The sequence below is a fragment of the Pogonomyrmex barbatus genome, unplaced genomic scaffold (genome assembly GCF_055798465.1).
Source record: "Pogonomyrmex barbatus isolate J1 unplaced genomic scaffold, ASM5579846v1 scaffold7, whole genome shotgun sequence".
Classification (NCBI taxonomy): domain Eukaryota; kingdom Metazoa; phylum Arthropoda; class Insecta; order Hymenoptera; family Formicidae; genus Pogonomyrmex; species Pogonomyrmex barbatus.
This window is the reverse complement of record NW_028297171.1, coordinates 2,241,887-2,257,371: the sequence shown is the minus strand read 5'-3', so window position 1 is coordinate 2,257,371 and position 15,485 is coordinate 2,241,887. Positions and strand designations below refer to the sequence as shown.

The window sequence follows — 15,485 nt, the reverse complement described above, 5'->3', positions numbered from 1 at the left end:
TCGTCTTCGCTTCCTCTATCCAAGCGAGAGGCGCGACGAAGCGAGAGAATGAGTGCCGATCGCCGAGTGTAATCCCAATCGAGATAATCGCTATCGCCGTTCACATGGAACGCTCACGGATAACGTCCTTGGTGAATTATTTCAAAAGCGTGGAAAGTATCGCGATCGCAAAAGAGAGAACCGGAAACTGTTTGCGATAAAGGAGCAAGGACTCATTAATATTACTCGCCTATCTACGTCATTCTGTTTTTTCTCCCTCCCCCCTCCCGTTACAATTGCATGAATATCTCAATACGTGTGAAAATTTATCTTTTCGTTTTCTCAAACTTTTCGCAAATTGCCGATTAACGGAATTGAGCTTCTCTTTCAGACACATCGACTAATATGCCCTATTCCACTAACGTAGATTTACTTTAATCTACGTTGGTGGAATCGGGCATTAGTGATCGGTACTCTGATCGTGCAAGTTATCGGAGCTAGAGGATGCAATGGAGCGTGAATCGCCGATCGAATATCGATCTTTCGAGCGTCGTTTATCGCCGAGGCGATAAACCGCGTCGCGAAAAATCCTGAGACAAGCGGCTCCCATCGTTCTTCGTCTCTTTCCCTCTCTCTCTCTCTCCCTCTCTCTTCCCGTTACACCTTACACATCACTGTGTATTTACGGTATGCGTCTGACTACACGCGGACACTTTCACTTTACGTAACTTTACTCACGGCGGCTAAGAGCGACGAACTTTGACTGTCTCGCGCCCGAAATTCTTTCCGGATCTTTGGGAATCGCCACGAACCGATAAAATTCGACGTTAATAAAAAGCTCTCCTTCTCATATTTTCTCGTAAGAAAAAGTCACAGAACATGCGAGAATCTTTCCCTGAGTTTTTTTTTTTCAATAAACTAGGAACTTGCAAATTCTCTTACACAAAACTCGAGGAAGAGACTCGGAGAGATAAAAAATACCAAGAAACAATAGAGTTCAGGTCATTGGGATTCTAAAGAGAATTGTAGAATTCTAAAGGTACAAGAATTCAAGATGACCGTGAAGAAAACAAAATGTGAAATAGAGAGCGAGAGAAAGAGAGAAAAAAAACAGTTGTCATCGAGAAAGATCGCGGCCGAGCAGAGAGAAAAGGACGGAAGATAAAACGTGTAAACAGACACCATCGTAGCGAGAGAGTGAGAGAGAAAAAGACAGCGTGAGACATGAATGCGAGAGCGAGAGAGAGAGAGAGAGAGAGAGAAAGAGAGAGAGAAAGACAGACGCCAGGCGCAATGTGAAAACGAAGAGGTACACCATATTCCAGAATCCTCTCCGAGTGCGGCGGCGCAGCGGATATCTACCTGTCAGCGTGCATTCCACGATCCCACGATCCGCGTGCTATCGTCGGCTCCGACGTGCACGTTTCCGTTCGCTGACGCGTAACTGCCCGGTGTTACGCCGACAGCGCGTACTCGCGCGTGTTACCCACTCGGCGCACTCGGCACTCCCGGTGCCGATATCACGCACTCCGGTCGTCACTCCTCTTTGTCGCTCGCCGCGTCGCCACGGTGAGAGCGACGTTAAACCGGTGACGTGCCGCGACGCGCGAACATGGCGCGCGCACTCGCTGTCGATTCCGCGACTTGGATCACACGCGCTCACGAAGCGAGAAGCGATAGGCGATGGGAAAGGCAGAGCGAAAACTCACCGGAGAACCGGAGTGTGGATCTTGCTCCCGCGATTTCGTATTCTTTCTCCTCACTCGTCTCTAACCCGACTCGTTTTGCTTTTTTTTTCTTTTCCTTTTCTCCTTTCGAAACGAGACGGCGAATATGCGCGCGCGAGGTTCTCCAGACCGGACCGGAACGAGACACGACTACCCGACTTTAAGCACCGCGGGGTAAATACTACTACAACGAAACACCGCCGTTCTTGCCTACGGTGTGCGGCGGATCCGCCGACCAATCCTTACTCGCGCCGCGCCACCACGTGGTAGGAGTCGAGGCCAATCGCGCGACGCGCAGCCGTTCAATGGCAGCGTTTGCAAAGCCATCTGACGGCTGGATCGCGCCGTACACAAACGAGAATTCGCTCGCATCGATCGGGCCGAGAAATAAATCTCTCCGGCCTGTCGTCACAATATAAACGACAATACTTTCGAACGTGATAGAAATATTTTGAAAACATTTCTATTAAATATTCTCACAAAAAATGTTTTTCCTTTCTTATATTACATAAATTACATAAAATATCGAAAAGAAAAAATTGAATATGGGATTACTGTTAAAGTTATTCGAACATAGCTTCAGTTCGAAAAGTTCGATTTATTTGACATTCGATCTTAAGATTCATCATCTAATATTTCCAAACTGTAATTTGCATATCTTTACGAGAACCGTAAGAGAATTTCACATCTCGATGAAGGCGATTCCAAATAAATGCGCACTACTTATTTATGCGATTACAATTACTAATGAACCACTTTCATGTTGCGCGAAGCGTAACAATTCTAATGAGATTCAATACATTGATATCCCATCATTCAAATGAATCATTGAATCGCGCGCGCGTTATATTCTTATTTATCTTACAAATGTTCTTGATTGAATAATTTTAAAATAATATTTTTGAAAATAAATTTTTATTCTGATGTTATCAATTTATGTCGCATTCTAAAGGAGGAACATTACATCTATCGATCGTTCATTACGCGATACTCTGCGACTTAAAAATAGTAGTTTGAAGAGAATTTGAACTCGCGGCCATGAATCCTGATTCTCTCGATATTTGATGTCCATGACCCGACTCGAAAAAAGAAATTAATACTTTGGGCTCGTTACGCACTCATTTATCCGGGGATTGTCCGATCTGATCGTCCGAACCGAATTTAGAAATCGTTATAACTGTCAATCGTTGAGGATGCCTTCATATTTTTCATTCTCTAGGATATCTTACATCTATTTTTATAATTTTTATATTTATAATTAAAAAATTATGAGAAACAGATAATTACAGATAATTCTAAATCGCATTTAAAAATAATATAAAAAAGTTTAGCTGGTTTAAGTGATTTAGAATCTGGATCAAAAATTATTTATAAATAAGTTTATAAATAAGTGATTATCTATAAATAAGTAGAAGTGTGCTCCAATGGAAATATAATTAAAAAATAAATAAAAATTTCAATTTTTTTATATAAGTACTTTAAGTATTCAAGATAATTTATAAAGTGTCATGTTTCATTGCGATATAGAAATTAGTTGTCCTGTAAATAAAAATTAAATTTTTCTTTACAAAACAATATAAAATCTCCGTTTCGCAATAAAACTTTACATAAATCTTCAATACTTAAAATATTTATATAAAAAAAAATGTAATTTTTGTCATATTTTTTAATCATATTTTTATGTCACATTTTTATTATTAGCATTACTATTTTTATATTCAAATAATTTTTGATCCTAAATCGCTACAAAATTTTTTATATTACTTTTAAATGCAATCTTGAATAACTTATAATTTTTTAATTATAAATAAAAGTAGATGTAATATATTTTTAAGTTAAACATACTTATAATATAATAGCAAATGACATTCTACAAGTAATTCAACTTAAATGAGAAATATTGATGGAAATTTATTACAGCATATGCATTACACGCGATTAGGTTTACTCGCTGTAAAATACATCGCATATTACTCCTTTCTTCATAATAAATTTCGAAATTTTCAGACGAGTGAAAATATCAATAAACTCACGCTGAGCATCTTCGCGAAGAATATCAGTCGACGTTCGTCTTGGGCATCCTGCGACGCAACATTTCTCATCTCGGTCTCTGAAAAATTTTTTTAGGATAGTCGCAAAACTTTAGCTCAAATATCAAACGAAAAATTGGAATAATGATAAAATTACGATGAGATATTTTTCGCATGTTAAATTTAATCGCTACGCGATCGCAATCTCGAAGTGTTCATTCATAGGTAAGAAAAGAAGAGAAAAGGATTCAATGCTCTCCTCGCTTCGTCGCATCCTTACCATATTCGTAATATTGCGACGGCTCGTCCTCACACTCCTCGGTAGCTGACCTGATCCTCACGATTTCTTGTTCATCGGTCTCACCCACGAGCGGTACGTAACCGGATCTCGTTATACGATTCTTAGCGGCGGCAACTGCGACCTAGAAAATGTAGCAGGAATTTCGTCCTTCAACACTAACCGTAATCGTAGATCTCGTCAGGTTCCTCAGTCACCGTTTCTTCCTCATCCTCTCCTGTGATTTCTTCGTCGGCATTGTCATTGTCATTGTCGATGCTATTCTGATCTTCCTCTTCTTCCTTCTCCTCTTCGTCCTCATCGTCATCATTATTTACGACTGATGAACGATAGAATCTGCCTTCATCCAACTTATTTCGAGGCTGTCGATGTCTTCGTACGACACTATAGTCGTAATTACGATATATCTGCTTAGCCCTGCGCGGATGTTCGAGAAGACGACGTTGCGGTGATTGCACAGATTCCCCGTAAAAAATAGGCTCTACATATAAATCATGCAAGTGGATATTTTTTATAAGTATAGCCGACGCGGGTCTCGGGAAGTCGCAATCGAGATTATCGCTGGTAATACGAATGCGTGACAGAATCAAAAGCATTGATAAAAGAACGAATATACATAAACATAGCCTCAGCTTTGTCATTATGGACCGTTAGTAATGCGATTGAACTTAAGGGTTCGTCGGCAGGGCTAACTCCGACTTGATCCAAAATGATTATCTACTCCTTATTTACAGTGTAGATATGTATCTGTACTCAATTATATTTTGTCTTATAGAAACGATGTTTCGTCATGAAACTTTGCTAAGATAATTTCTTTTACAATTACGAAGATACCTACAGAGCCAATTTTGCAATTAAAAATAATAATTAAATAATTAAAATAAATGTAACTATCTACTCCTTATTTACAGTGCAGATATATATTTGAGTACACCCATATATCATCTCGTAGAAGCAATATTTTGTCATGAGCCTTTTTCTACGTATTTTTTATAAAATTGACTCTTGCTACAGAGCGGAATTTTGCAATTTAACTCTTAAACAAAAAATTTATAATAGATGAAAATATTTGCACCTTATTGTCCTATAGTGCAAATCTATTTACGCATAAAATGAATTATTTATTTTCACACATTTTCTTACGAAAATCGCTCTGTAGCTTTCGTCAGGCAAATATTCTGATTATAAATATCATAATTATATAGCTTTTCTCGCAGTATTTTGACCGTAATATGGGTGAAAATGAATTCATCTCCGATAGAGGTCTCCATAGTTTCTCCTGCCGATCCATAAGCACGGTTAGATCAATTGCAATCGAATGCAATCGTAAACAATTCGAGCTACTTTTGTTTCACAGATATCTCTGACAAATATTCATTCTCGTCTCGTAATTGACAATAAATCAACATGGTAAAATTATTTTATCGATTAATATAATATTGTAATCTTAATATAATATTGTAATATTTTAGAATTGATGAATATACTTAATTCAACAATGAAACAACTTTTTAATATAAAAATATAACATTGTTTTATTCAGTACAGACTATAGGTGTATACGTACGCGATATATACATTCAACACACATATCTGTCTAAGATCTATCAATTTTTAAATTCATTTTTCCCAAATCTAAGCAGGATTTTTTTCCAGATACATTTTCGTCACAACGTCAGGACGACACTGATTTAAATCAATGTAATCCATACTGGTGCAACCCACCACGGGACATCTGTGAATATAACAGATAAAAATACTATGAGCATATTTCAATATCTAGCATTCTGTAAAAAAACATACCTAGTATTTTTATTCTTCCGTAGCATTGCAACAAGACTTTCCTTATCGTATACGTGACCACAAACTGCATTTCTCACAGGATCGGTCATTCTTGTCTTAGAAATTGGATCAATCACATTTATTTGGCTGTACATCAGCTGCAAATCTGCATCTGTATCGTCTGGTCCATTGCCCGATACAGCTTCGTTAGCTAGAAGATCCATGTTGATCTCAGAAAAAAATATAAGAAAAAAAAGACAAACGTAACAAGTTAATACCTCCAACAGTTACCTTCAAGCAAACCTTGGATCTGACGATCATATGTCAACAATCTATTATCCTCCAATGAATTAACTTGAATTTCGGATATAGCTGTTCTATATTCCTGTTACAAACGATAACAAGTACATATAAATCCAAGAGATTAGATTGATAATTCTTCAGTTAAAAGCAACTATTACTTTTGTGACATCCTCCACTTTCCTTTCCGGTTCGAATGCGGACAGATTTTCCAGATCCTTTCTGATCTTATTGGCAGCTTTTATTCTTGCAGATTCCATACAATTCTCCTTTAACAAATCTCTCAACTTCTCTAGAACCCTCTGTCTCTCTTCCTCATCAGCTAAAAATTCATCAGATTCATTCTTTTGCAATAAAAGACAAGAAGCTTATCTTAATGTTATACTTTCTGCTCTTTTTGAAACAAGAAAGATACAAGAGGAAAATACGAAAGGTAAAGTGGCATTACGAAGGTGTCCCTAACCTCATTAAGTCCTCACCATAATATTTTACAATATTCCCTGCAGTTTTCACGAAACAATCATCAAGTTCCTCTATTATTTGCGAGGATTGTGTCATTTTCGTACAATCTCATATGCTCTGCTCGATAATAATCGCCCGATAATGCCACTCGTCGTTTTTCCCGATAAGCTTCTTCGATCAGCCGTCAAACAGTGACGCCATTTAATAAACAATCCGATTGACACGAATTCGAGAGTTGAATATGAAGTGATACTGCAGAAATAACAGACACAATTTATTATCATTGCTTTAAATATTTTACTTTATTATTGTTTTTGCGATAATGTATCTTTAAAACAATTATTTTAAATTTTATCATTCAATTTTTATTTTAAATTTATTAGTTCATTATTTATTATAAGTTAAATTATAACTTTGATTTGAGTAGCTTCATATGATTTAGCCTGGATCATGCAGCGCTTTAACACAGATTGGTTTATTGGTGAAAAATGAGTAGTAGGGATAAAACGGTGAATGAATCTTTGAGTGCATTTGTGCAGTCACTACCGCAGATATCATTCATTTACGCAGGGATGTATTTCATCTGTACTATCTCGGAAGTCCTGCTTTGGATGCTCTGTTTGCAATACTGCGTAAACGAACACCAAATGAATTTTATTAGAATAAGAAGCGAAAAAGATCAGAAACAAATAATTGATCCAAGTAAAATAATATAATTAAAATAAAAATAAGATAAAATAAAAAAATAAGAAAAAATGAGAATAAAAGATAAGAATAAAATAACAAAAAGAATATAAAAATAACAAGAAATAAGAAAAAATAAGAATAATAAAATAAGAAAAAATAAGAATATAATTCATAAAAAATTAATATTTAACTTTTAAGTAAAATTTATAGATTAAATTAATATTTCTTATAATAGCCATTATTTATATCCATTAATAGCCATTAAATTTAATATTAATAAAATATTATCTTTTATACAATAAAAAAGTTTTATTATATTTTAATTATTCAAATATAAATTTATGTATAAAATTGTCTCTTTACTTATCATTCAAACAATCGGTTCAATTTTTATTGGAAGGTACGATCCGTGCAGTTATTCACGCAGTTATCCGTTCGGTAAATTTCGATCACGTGATAAGTAGATGAGAAAGCAGTGGATGCACAAAACACTGCGTAAATGAATGCACTTTACTATTTATCTGTTTTTCATCAATTGCTCGGTGTTAAAACGCCGGTATATGAAAATCCAGGCTTAGCTGTAATTAACTGGAAGATATCGAAGATATTATATAATATATTACTTATATATTCTTATATTCCCCGAGTTGAATTAGTCACTTTATTTACGCAAGCAAATCTGATTTTAAGAAAAAAATATTACTGTAGATATATATATATATATATATATATTTATGAAAGAAGAAAATAATGTTGATATGTATGTGTCTCTTTAATAAACATAATTATATATAAGTTTATTATCATATATAAGTTTTAATTAAATATTAAGATATTACAATAATTTAGATAACATTTTGTTAATTATGTGACAATAATGCTAAATAGGATGAATAATTATAATTATAAATATTTTAAATTTGCAAAATTACTTTACTTATAGTATCTTCGATATCTTCTACCAGCTAATCACAACTAATCACAACTCGGGGAATATAAGACAGTGTTGAGTTAAGTTATCATGACTCATGAAGAGTACTACCATACTAGATGGTTATGTGTATTTTTTTCTTGCTTGTTGCTAGCTGGATTCGCGTGCTTGTTGCACTCTTGTCTTCGATTGGTATATTTTTTTAGATCCAAAAGAATATACCAATCAGAGACAAGAGCTCAACGAACATACAAATCCAGTTAGCAAATCAGCAGGAAAAAAAGCATCGTATGCCATTGGCTTAAGAAAGTTTCTACTTTCATATTTACCGATTAATATCTTATAATGTTCAAAATTACCGCTATTGATTGAATTCGTTTGCCCTGCACTGCTTGCACTGATTCTAAACTCAGTACAGCTAATTCAGTGAACTTGTGTATTAAGTTCTGTTGCACTGAATGACGAACAGTATCGTTGACGTCATTTCGAAAATAGGATGCATTCTTTTATTCACTCCGAATGTTCATGCTATGACGTAATGGAAGTGTATCGCGGTTATCGTTCCGTTTTAGTTTCGTGTGCTTTCTAATTGCTTCAGATTATAAAGCGGAAAGCAGTTGCAGGCTGCGTTCCGTAACTTACTAGCAGTACTGCCAGCATGACGTCATTATAGTGTGCTATGCAAGCATTCCGTTTTCACTATCGCTGTACTGTGAAATTGTGAAACGGAATGGGATTGAACAGTATTGCGTACAACTGTATATGACGCTGTCATATAATAATATAAAAAAATGGAAAAATTTTTATAATTAATAATATTGCACGTATAATGAAATCAAGTAGTAGTAAATCTGAATAGTACTGCGTACAACTGCATATGACACTGTCATATAATAATATAAGAAAAGGGAAAAGCTTTTTAATTATTATTATAATTAATAATATTGCACATATAATGGAATCAAGTAGCGGTGAATCTGATAGTGATTCTGATGCAATGGAGAAAATGTTAATAACTGTTTCTGTAATTTTACTAAAATATATTTATTTTAGATTACATCGGAATACATTTTTTTTTATATTGGAATTAATAGGGCCAATAGAAAGGGATAGAAAATCAGGTAGATGCACGATCTCTTCTCAAAAGTAATTAAAGCAATTAAAGCAATAATTTTGTATATAATAATGTTTATACAAACTTAGTAGCGCGAATGATCGAATCCGCTATAATATAAATATCAAACTTTATTTTTATCTCGCAATGCTTTTTGCGTCTTCTTTATTTATTTTTATTTTATATTGAATATTTGTTTCTACATCGGATAGAGTCTTCTTTCTTGAATGTCGCCATTTTGTACTGTGACTGCTGCGTCTTTTTAGCTACAGTAACCGCAGCAGAAAGTGACAACAAAATTTATGACGTTATTATTCTATCGTAGTGCTATCGCAGCACACTGGAATGAATTTCGGAACGGCATTACAATACTGTCAGTACTGTAGGCCTATTCTTTAACTTCTTAACGACAGTTTCACTAGGGATGTCGTTTCACAGATTTAACGACACTATAACGAAAAATGGTATTCTGTAATTTAACGTAATGATAAATATTGTTAAAAGTATCGATAAAGTACCAAATCTTGTCATTAAGATATGGAGTATCGAATCTCTTGATAAGCCATAACGGGAGCATCCCGTTTGACCACGTTGCGATTGACCACAGCCACTCACAGCCATTCATAGCGTTTTAAACAGAGGAAAATCTCTAGCTGGTGGCTAGAGATTTTCCTCTGTTTAAAACGCTATGAGTGGCTAGTGATCAATTGCAACGTGGTCAACGGGCCGCACCCGCCATAACGACAATATAACTAGATATATTAATCAATAGCAACATTCCGAAGCGACTCCGAATAGTAGTGTGCAAATATAGTATAATTTTATAATTTAAATATATGAACATCATAAACTTATTTTAAATATATCAAATAAGAAAAGCACGCAAAAAGTAATATTACAATATTACAATAAAATAATTTAATTAGAAGCAATGTATTATCAATGTTATAAATCTAAAGATATTAAAATAAATAAATAAATAGATATAGATTACATTTTACTTATGAATTATATGCTATGTAAATCAGATGTTTTTCATAAAAAATTTTAGATAAAAAGTTAGGATTTTTTCTTATTTTTAAGATAAAATGATTGAAGGATATTTGGCATGGAATATTACTTAAAAAAATTTTTTTTAATTATGTAAAAAAAAGAAATTTAAACAGATAATTTAAATAATTATATTTAATAACATTAAATTACATTAAATATAATTATTAATTATTATTATTATTAATTATTATTAATAATAATTAATAATAATAATTATTAACAATTTATTATTATTATTATTTATTATATTTAATAATTTTAAAAAATTATGTATTAATTATGTATTAATTTTCTATGTAACTTGCTATATATAACACTAACAATAGTACTTTTAACACTCGAAATAAATAATTAATCATTGGCCAATTGAACTGCTAGTAATTAATATCAATTTCACATGTAATTTATCAATCCCAGCAAGCAAAATGCTAGCAATTTGCAGATGGCAACAAATTCAATCGGATATTGACTGCAAATCCATAGCCATCTATGTCCGCATTAGGCTCGAGATTTGTCGACAAAGCCTGCTATGCCAGCAGATTGGCGGCAGAAACCGAACAGAGCTTGTTAACATACTATGCGAACAAATTGGCGGCAAAAATTAAGCAGAGTTTGTCCCAACTTTCTTGTTGGACGACGTTTTGCGTCAAATACACATAAAAATACATAAATAATAAATACATGTTTAAATTTTGATTGATTTTGCTTATATAGAAAGTTTGATAAATTTTGCATGTGAGAAACGGACATCGGTAGTTATCTAGCGGTAGTTTTCCAATCATTTAACTATGCGTAATGATAGGCTCTGCTCGGTTTTTGCTGCCAATCTGCTGGCATAGCATGTCAACAAATTTTGTCATATTTTTGAGGAGAGTTTGCTCACATTATCAGATATTACAGACTCTGTGTGCAATTTGTTGCCTTTTTGCCATCAAATGTTGATAATAAGTTCTGCTTTTTTGTCATCAAATATTGATAGTAAACTCTATTCAAAAACTGTTTCTGCAGATTTTGCTATCGGGGATTTTTTCATATATTTATTATATTACTTAAATTATTTATATATACTTACTCTGACATTGCACAGGCTTTATTTATCTTTTCTACTATTTCCCACTTTATCACTTTACTGTAAATATAATCTTATCATCGATAATTTATTTTTACATTCCTAACTCATCAGAAAAGGATGTTAAAAAAGAGATTTCATTGGTTGGATACAACGAAAAATTATATGAAACCGAGTATATTCGTTACGATAACGACATCGAAATCACATTTTATATCGATATCGTTTTGTTAGTTTGTGTTACAGAATAGCTTTTTTGTTATAATTTCGCCAGCACAAGCGACAATTGTTACTACGTAACGATAACGACATTGTCGTTACGAAGTTAGAGAATAGACATACTGGCAGTGAATTATGGAACGCAGCCGTAGTATGTTTTTTGAAGCTCTAATTGAAATAATGGCTGACATATCTAATATTTAAAAAAATATAATTTTACTTATTTTATTATATACATATTATATATATATTAAATAACAATATATAGATAAAAAAATAATTAATAATAATAAAAAAATAAATAATAAATAATAAAAAACTAATAATAATAATAATAATAATAATAATAATAATAAATATTATTATTATTATTAAATAATTTCATAATATTATATAATATCATAATAATTTCATTATATTATTTCATTATATTATTTCATATTATACGCTTTATTTTTTTCAGCATCAATCAAGTTTCCATGGAAGCAGCCATCTTTATGCTTTGACTGCTTTATCTCGCTGGTCGCAGTAGCTGCAACAGGAAGTACATTAAAACCTCGCTTCTAATGCTATTGTATGGAGAGGTAATATGATTGAGACTACAATCCGTTTAGCGTTACAAAAGCTACGAAGCGTTTGATTAACCAATCAAGAATTCTATGAATTGACCAATCAAAAAATGCTACGAAACATTTGTGGCATGCAAGTGGACTGCACTCTGAAGCGTATAGTTTGAATGTACAAAACACGGGAAAGCTTAACGAACGAAAGCATATATCATGGTAAGTAGTGTGTGGCGATCTGATTTATTTTTGCGTGTAATGCATGTTTCGTTCTGTTATTGTACTAATTTTTCAAAATTATTTTTATTGTATATTGTATCGAATATTTAGAGATAAAATGCCAATTATAAAATTAGGAAGGAGAATATAATAAAGGAATAATTTATAATATAGAAGTTTCTGAAGAGGACGCTGTTAAGGCTAACCAAAGTAATAATGATCTATAATGATTTACATATAATTTTATTTTAAATAAGTTAAAAAAATTAATGTCTTTTATTTTTTGAGATATGTTGAGCAATTACTTGATCTGAAATGTTTTCGTTATCTTCATAAATATAAAATAGTGGTTCTAAAAAAGTCTTAATAATATAAGCTAATATAACTTTTATCTCGTCAGAATTCATGATAACAAAATATATGTTTGTAAACACAATTCCGACTATTTTAATGCAAACTGATCCACTTGCGTAGTGTTGGCAACATTAATAGTGCTAATGGACCATTTTATGGAAGCAAATGAAAGCAAAAGCGTCTGAAGCATTTGTAGCACTTTTATCATAATTTATCATATTTTAAATATAGTACGTGAAGTCGTCAAAAATTAGGTATCAGACCGCGCCGGCCTGAGAAACGCACGTCGGCCCTAACCGCTACGTACATACGCGCGCTCATTCGTCACTTTTAATCTTATCCACTGTAAAAACTGCTCGTCGCATGCAATTTTGCTAAAGGAAAAAGTTGTTTCTTTTAGCAATCACGTAGTGTACTCCAAATGCGAGAGTTTTGGGACACTTTGTATATATATATATACAGGATGTCCCAGAACTGGCATACCGCCTGTTGTCAACGTATTCTCCGTGAAATTCTAAGATGAAAAGCTCTTTGCCAAAAAGCGATCCGATGAATAGAATTTGAATTATGAGCTATTGAAGTTAACGAATGGGCGTACGCGGAATTCACGCGGCCATGTTCGGCACAACACAAAAATTATTTAAAATAATTGTTTAAAATCAAATGATAGATTTTGATAGATTTTGATTAAAAATTGTTTAAAACATTTGCAAATTGTTTAAAAACAATAAAAATTGTTTATAAAATGTTAATATTGTTTAACGAACGAATAAAATGGTTTTAAAAATGGTTTTAAAAATGTCAAAATTATGTAAGTAATGTTATAAATATTTTAAATATTTTATTATTATTTTAAAATTAAAAAATTCTTAAACAACTCATAATTATTTTGAAAGTATAAAAAATGTTTTTGACTAATTAATTAAATTAAATACAAAGCAGAGTAAAAAGAAACGCTCTGACACGATGCAAGTGAAATGCCGCGCGTCGTTGTGCCGATCATGACTGCGCGAATCCGCGTACGCTCATTCGTTAACTTCAATAGCTCGTAGTTCAAATTCTACTCATTGAATCGCTTTTTGGCAAAGAGCTTTTTATCTTAGAATTTCACGGAGAATACGTTGACAACGGGCGGTATGCCACTTCTGGGACATCCTATATATATATATATATATATATATATATATATATATATATACAGGAATGGCATCGGTCATATTCTCTCGTGTGCAGGTAGAGCTGGTAAGACTGAGTAGAAAAGTTCTCTGTCATTTTGCAATTTTCGCGATAATTATCGAGTTATTAATTATTAAAAATCATCGTATTAGTCCGGTCCACCGGCAAATGCAAGCGCGTGATAAGATATTCCCGCCCGGCGATCATCATTGCTAGGTGCGCGAGGAATTGTTTTCTTCAATATATTAGCTATAACTATTGCCGCTTGAAGTAAACAATTCTTCTCTCTCATGCGCCTATCAACGATGATCGCCGGGCGGGAGTATTTTATCGCACGCTTATTCTTCGATAATTATAATCATGTAACGTGCTATGTTGATTATTGTTCTGTAGCGTTCTTTTCATCTCTATCCGTACATTTGCAATTGTGAAAGTTATGCTGTCCTCACCAATTCCAGTGCAGTACCAATGCAGTGGAAAAGAATAAATCTACTTTGTAATTGGTTAATTAATAAATTCGTTGTTTCAATTGGTCAGTCAAACGGTTCAAAATATTTATAGTGAGACTTTGATCGCATCCTAAATATGCTATCAAACATAACTTCTCTTAAAAATATATAGACTTATACTGGAGATGTTTTCTAACTAAAAAGATTTCAAAGTTCAAAGTTGCTCAAAGTTCAAAGAGAGAGCAGTATCTTATATTTTTTTATTATTCATATGTCTTCCTTCTTTTATTTTCAAAAAATGAAAAATAGAAAATACGACATTTATCTCTTTCTAAAAGGGAAGGCATATCTGATAATATAAAATTTATGTAAAAATATGATTTCACATAATGGTAAAATTAGCAATCTAGTATACAAAGGCTATGTATAAAATACAAATTTATTATTTCACATTTATTGTTCATGAAAGCTGATGAGTTTCACTCTGACAGTTATGAAAATTCATTTATTGACTTAGTTTACACCGTACGCAAATTTTAATACGCGAATCAAAATAGTACGCATTAAGCATTAAATTTAGTGTGTTTACACTGAGTGAAGTGATTGGCCTTGTTTACATTGACCACTTGATATGTGTACCAAGTATTATATTCGTACCAAATTTGATTTGATACGATATGGTGTAAACGATAGTGTATTAAGTTGGTACGATACGTATCATGAAAACGGATTATATTAAAATAATACATGTATTCAGCACATATGTAGCACATATATAAATACTTGCGTATTAAATAATAGGCGATTTAGGTTTTCTCAGATTTTCTTCTAAAGTATAGGTGAGTTTTTTAATTAATCGATTAATAAATCGCATTGTGCGCAAATACAATTTTGCTCTATAAAAGCAGCTCTTTGCGCATCTCTCCCATTGCTATAGCCAGAAGACAACAGGTTTAGTCAAAAGAGTTAGTAGGAAGATACTATACATTATTTGATGTGTACTTTATTCGAATCTTATTCGTTCTATTTGTTCCCTCTATTTACTTCATGTCACTCGGTGTAAATACACTAGA

The 15,485-nt window shown here is 32.9% G+C and overlaps 3 protein-coding genes across 17 annotated transcripts in view; all 3 read right to left on the bottom strand.

Annotated features, from left to right (window-relative positions):
* The window catches only part of LOC105433246 (uncharacterized), a 47,163-nt gene extending 45,267 nt beyond the window's left edge, over window positions 1-1,896 (bottom strand). For 3 of the 10 annotated variants that reach the window (XM_089083517.1, XM_089083520.1, XM_089083519.1), the window contains exon 1: window positions 1,342-1,892. The gene's annotated coding sequence lies outside the window, so the exon portion shown is untranslated. Of the gene's footprint in view, window positions 1-1,341 lie in introns of all 10 variants that reach the window. The other 7 variants (XM_089083529.1, XM_089083528.1, XM_089083522.1 and 4 more) reach the window with 5 other exon arrangements.
* Window positions 1,897-3,651: 1,755 nt separating this feature from the next.
* Window positions 3,652-4,853, bottom strand: LOC105433231 (uncharacterized). 2 transcript variants are annotated; one of them, XM_011648409.2, is made up of 3 exons: window positions 4,232-4,853; window positions 4,017-4,158; window positions 3,652-3,816 (listed from the first exon to the last, which is right to left on the bottom strand). In XM_011648409.2, exons 1-3 carry the CDS (start codon window positions 4,673-4,675, stop codon window positions 3,710-3,712), a joined length of 693 nt encoding a protein of 230 aa, XP_011646711.2. In that variant the 5' UTR covers window positions 4,676-4,853; the 3' UTR covers window positions 3,652-3,709. The 2 variants fall into 2 exon arrangements, with proteins under 2 accessions (XP_011646711.2, XP_011646710.2); XM_011648408.2 differs by lacking the exon at window positions 4,017-4,158 and having other exon boundaries at window positions 4,198-4,853.
* A 689-nt stretch (window positions 4,854-5,542) lies between these two features.
* LOC105433232 (uncharacterized) lies at window positions 5,543-8,808 on the bottom strand. 5 transcript variants are annotated; one of them, XM_011648410.3, is made up of 6 exons: window positions 8,526-8,808; window positions 6,596-6,830; window positions 6,278-6,438; window positions 6,108-6,201; window positions 5,838-6,027; window positions 5,543-5,769 (listed from the first exon to the last, which is right to left on the bottom strand). In XM_011648410.3, the coding sequence occupies exons 2-6, from the start codon at window positions 6,672-6,674 to the stop codon at window positions 5,670-5,672; spliced, it is 624 nt and encodes a 207-aa protein (XP_011646712.1). In that variant the 5' UTR covers window positions 6,675-6,830; window positions 8,526-8,808; the 3' UTR covers window positions 5,543-5,669. The 5 variants fall into 5 exon arrangements, with proteins under 5 accessions (XP_011646712.1, XP_011646715.1, XP_011646713.1 ...); XM_011648413.3 differs by having other exon boundaries at window positions 8,556-8,808; XM_011648411.3 differs by lacking the exon at window positions 8,526-8,808 and adding an exon at window positions 8,198-8,315.
* Window positions 8,809-15,485: the final 6,677 nt, after the last annotated feature.

Bases quoted from the DNA above. Each gene is read 5' to 3' on its own strand.
- LOC105433231 (XM_011648409.2), bottom strand. From the start codon at position 4,675: ATGACAAAGCTGAGGCTATGTTTATGTATATTCGTTCTTTTATCAATG. The intron at 4,159-4,231 runs GTGACTGAGGAA...TACATTTTCTAG, and splicing joins GAGAGGATGAGGAAGAAACG to GTCGCAGTTGCCGCCGCTAA. The intron at 3,817-4,016 runs GTAAGGATGCGA...AAAATTTTTCAG, and splicing joins GTCGCAATATTACGAATATG to AGACCGAGATGAGAAATGTT.
- LOC105433232 (XM_011648410.3), bottom strand. From the start codon at position 6,674: ATGACACAATCCTCGCAAATAATAGAGGAACTTGATGATTGTTTCGTG. The intron at 6,439-6,595 runs GTGAGGACTTAA...ATGAATTTTTAG, and splicing joins GAATATTGTAAAATATTATG to CTGATGAGGAAGAGAGACAG. The intron at 5,770-5,837 runs GTATGTTTTTTT...TTATATTCACAG, and splicing joins CGGAAGAATAAAAATACTAG to ATGTCCCGTGGTGGGTTGCA.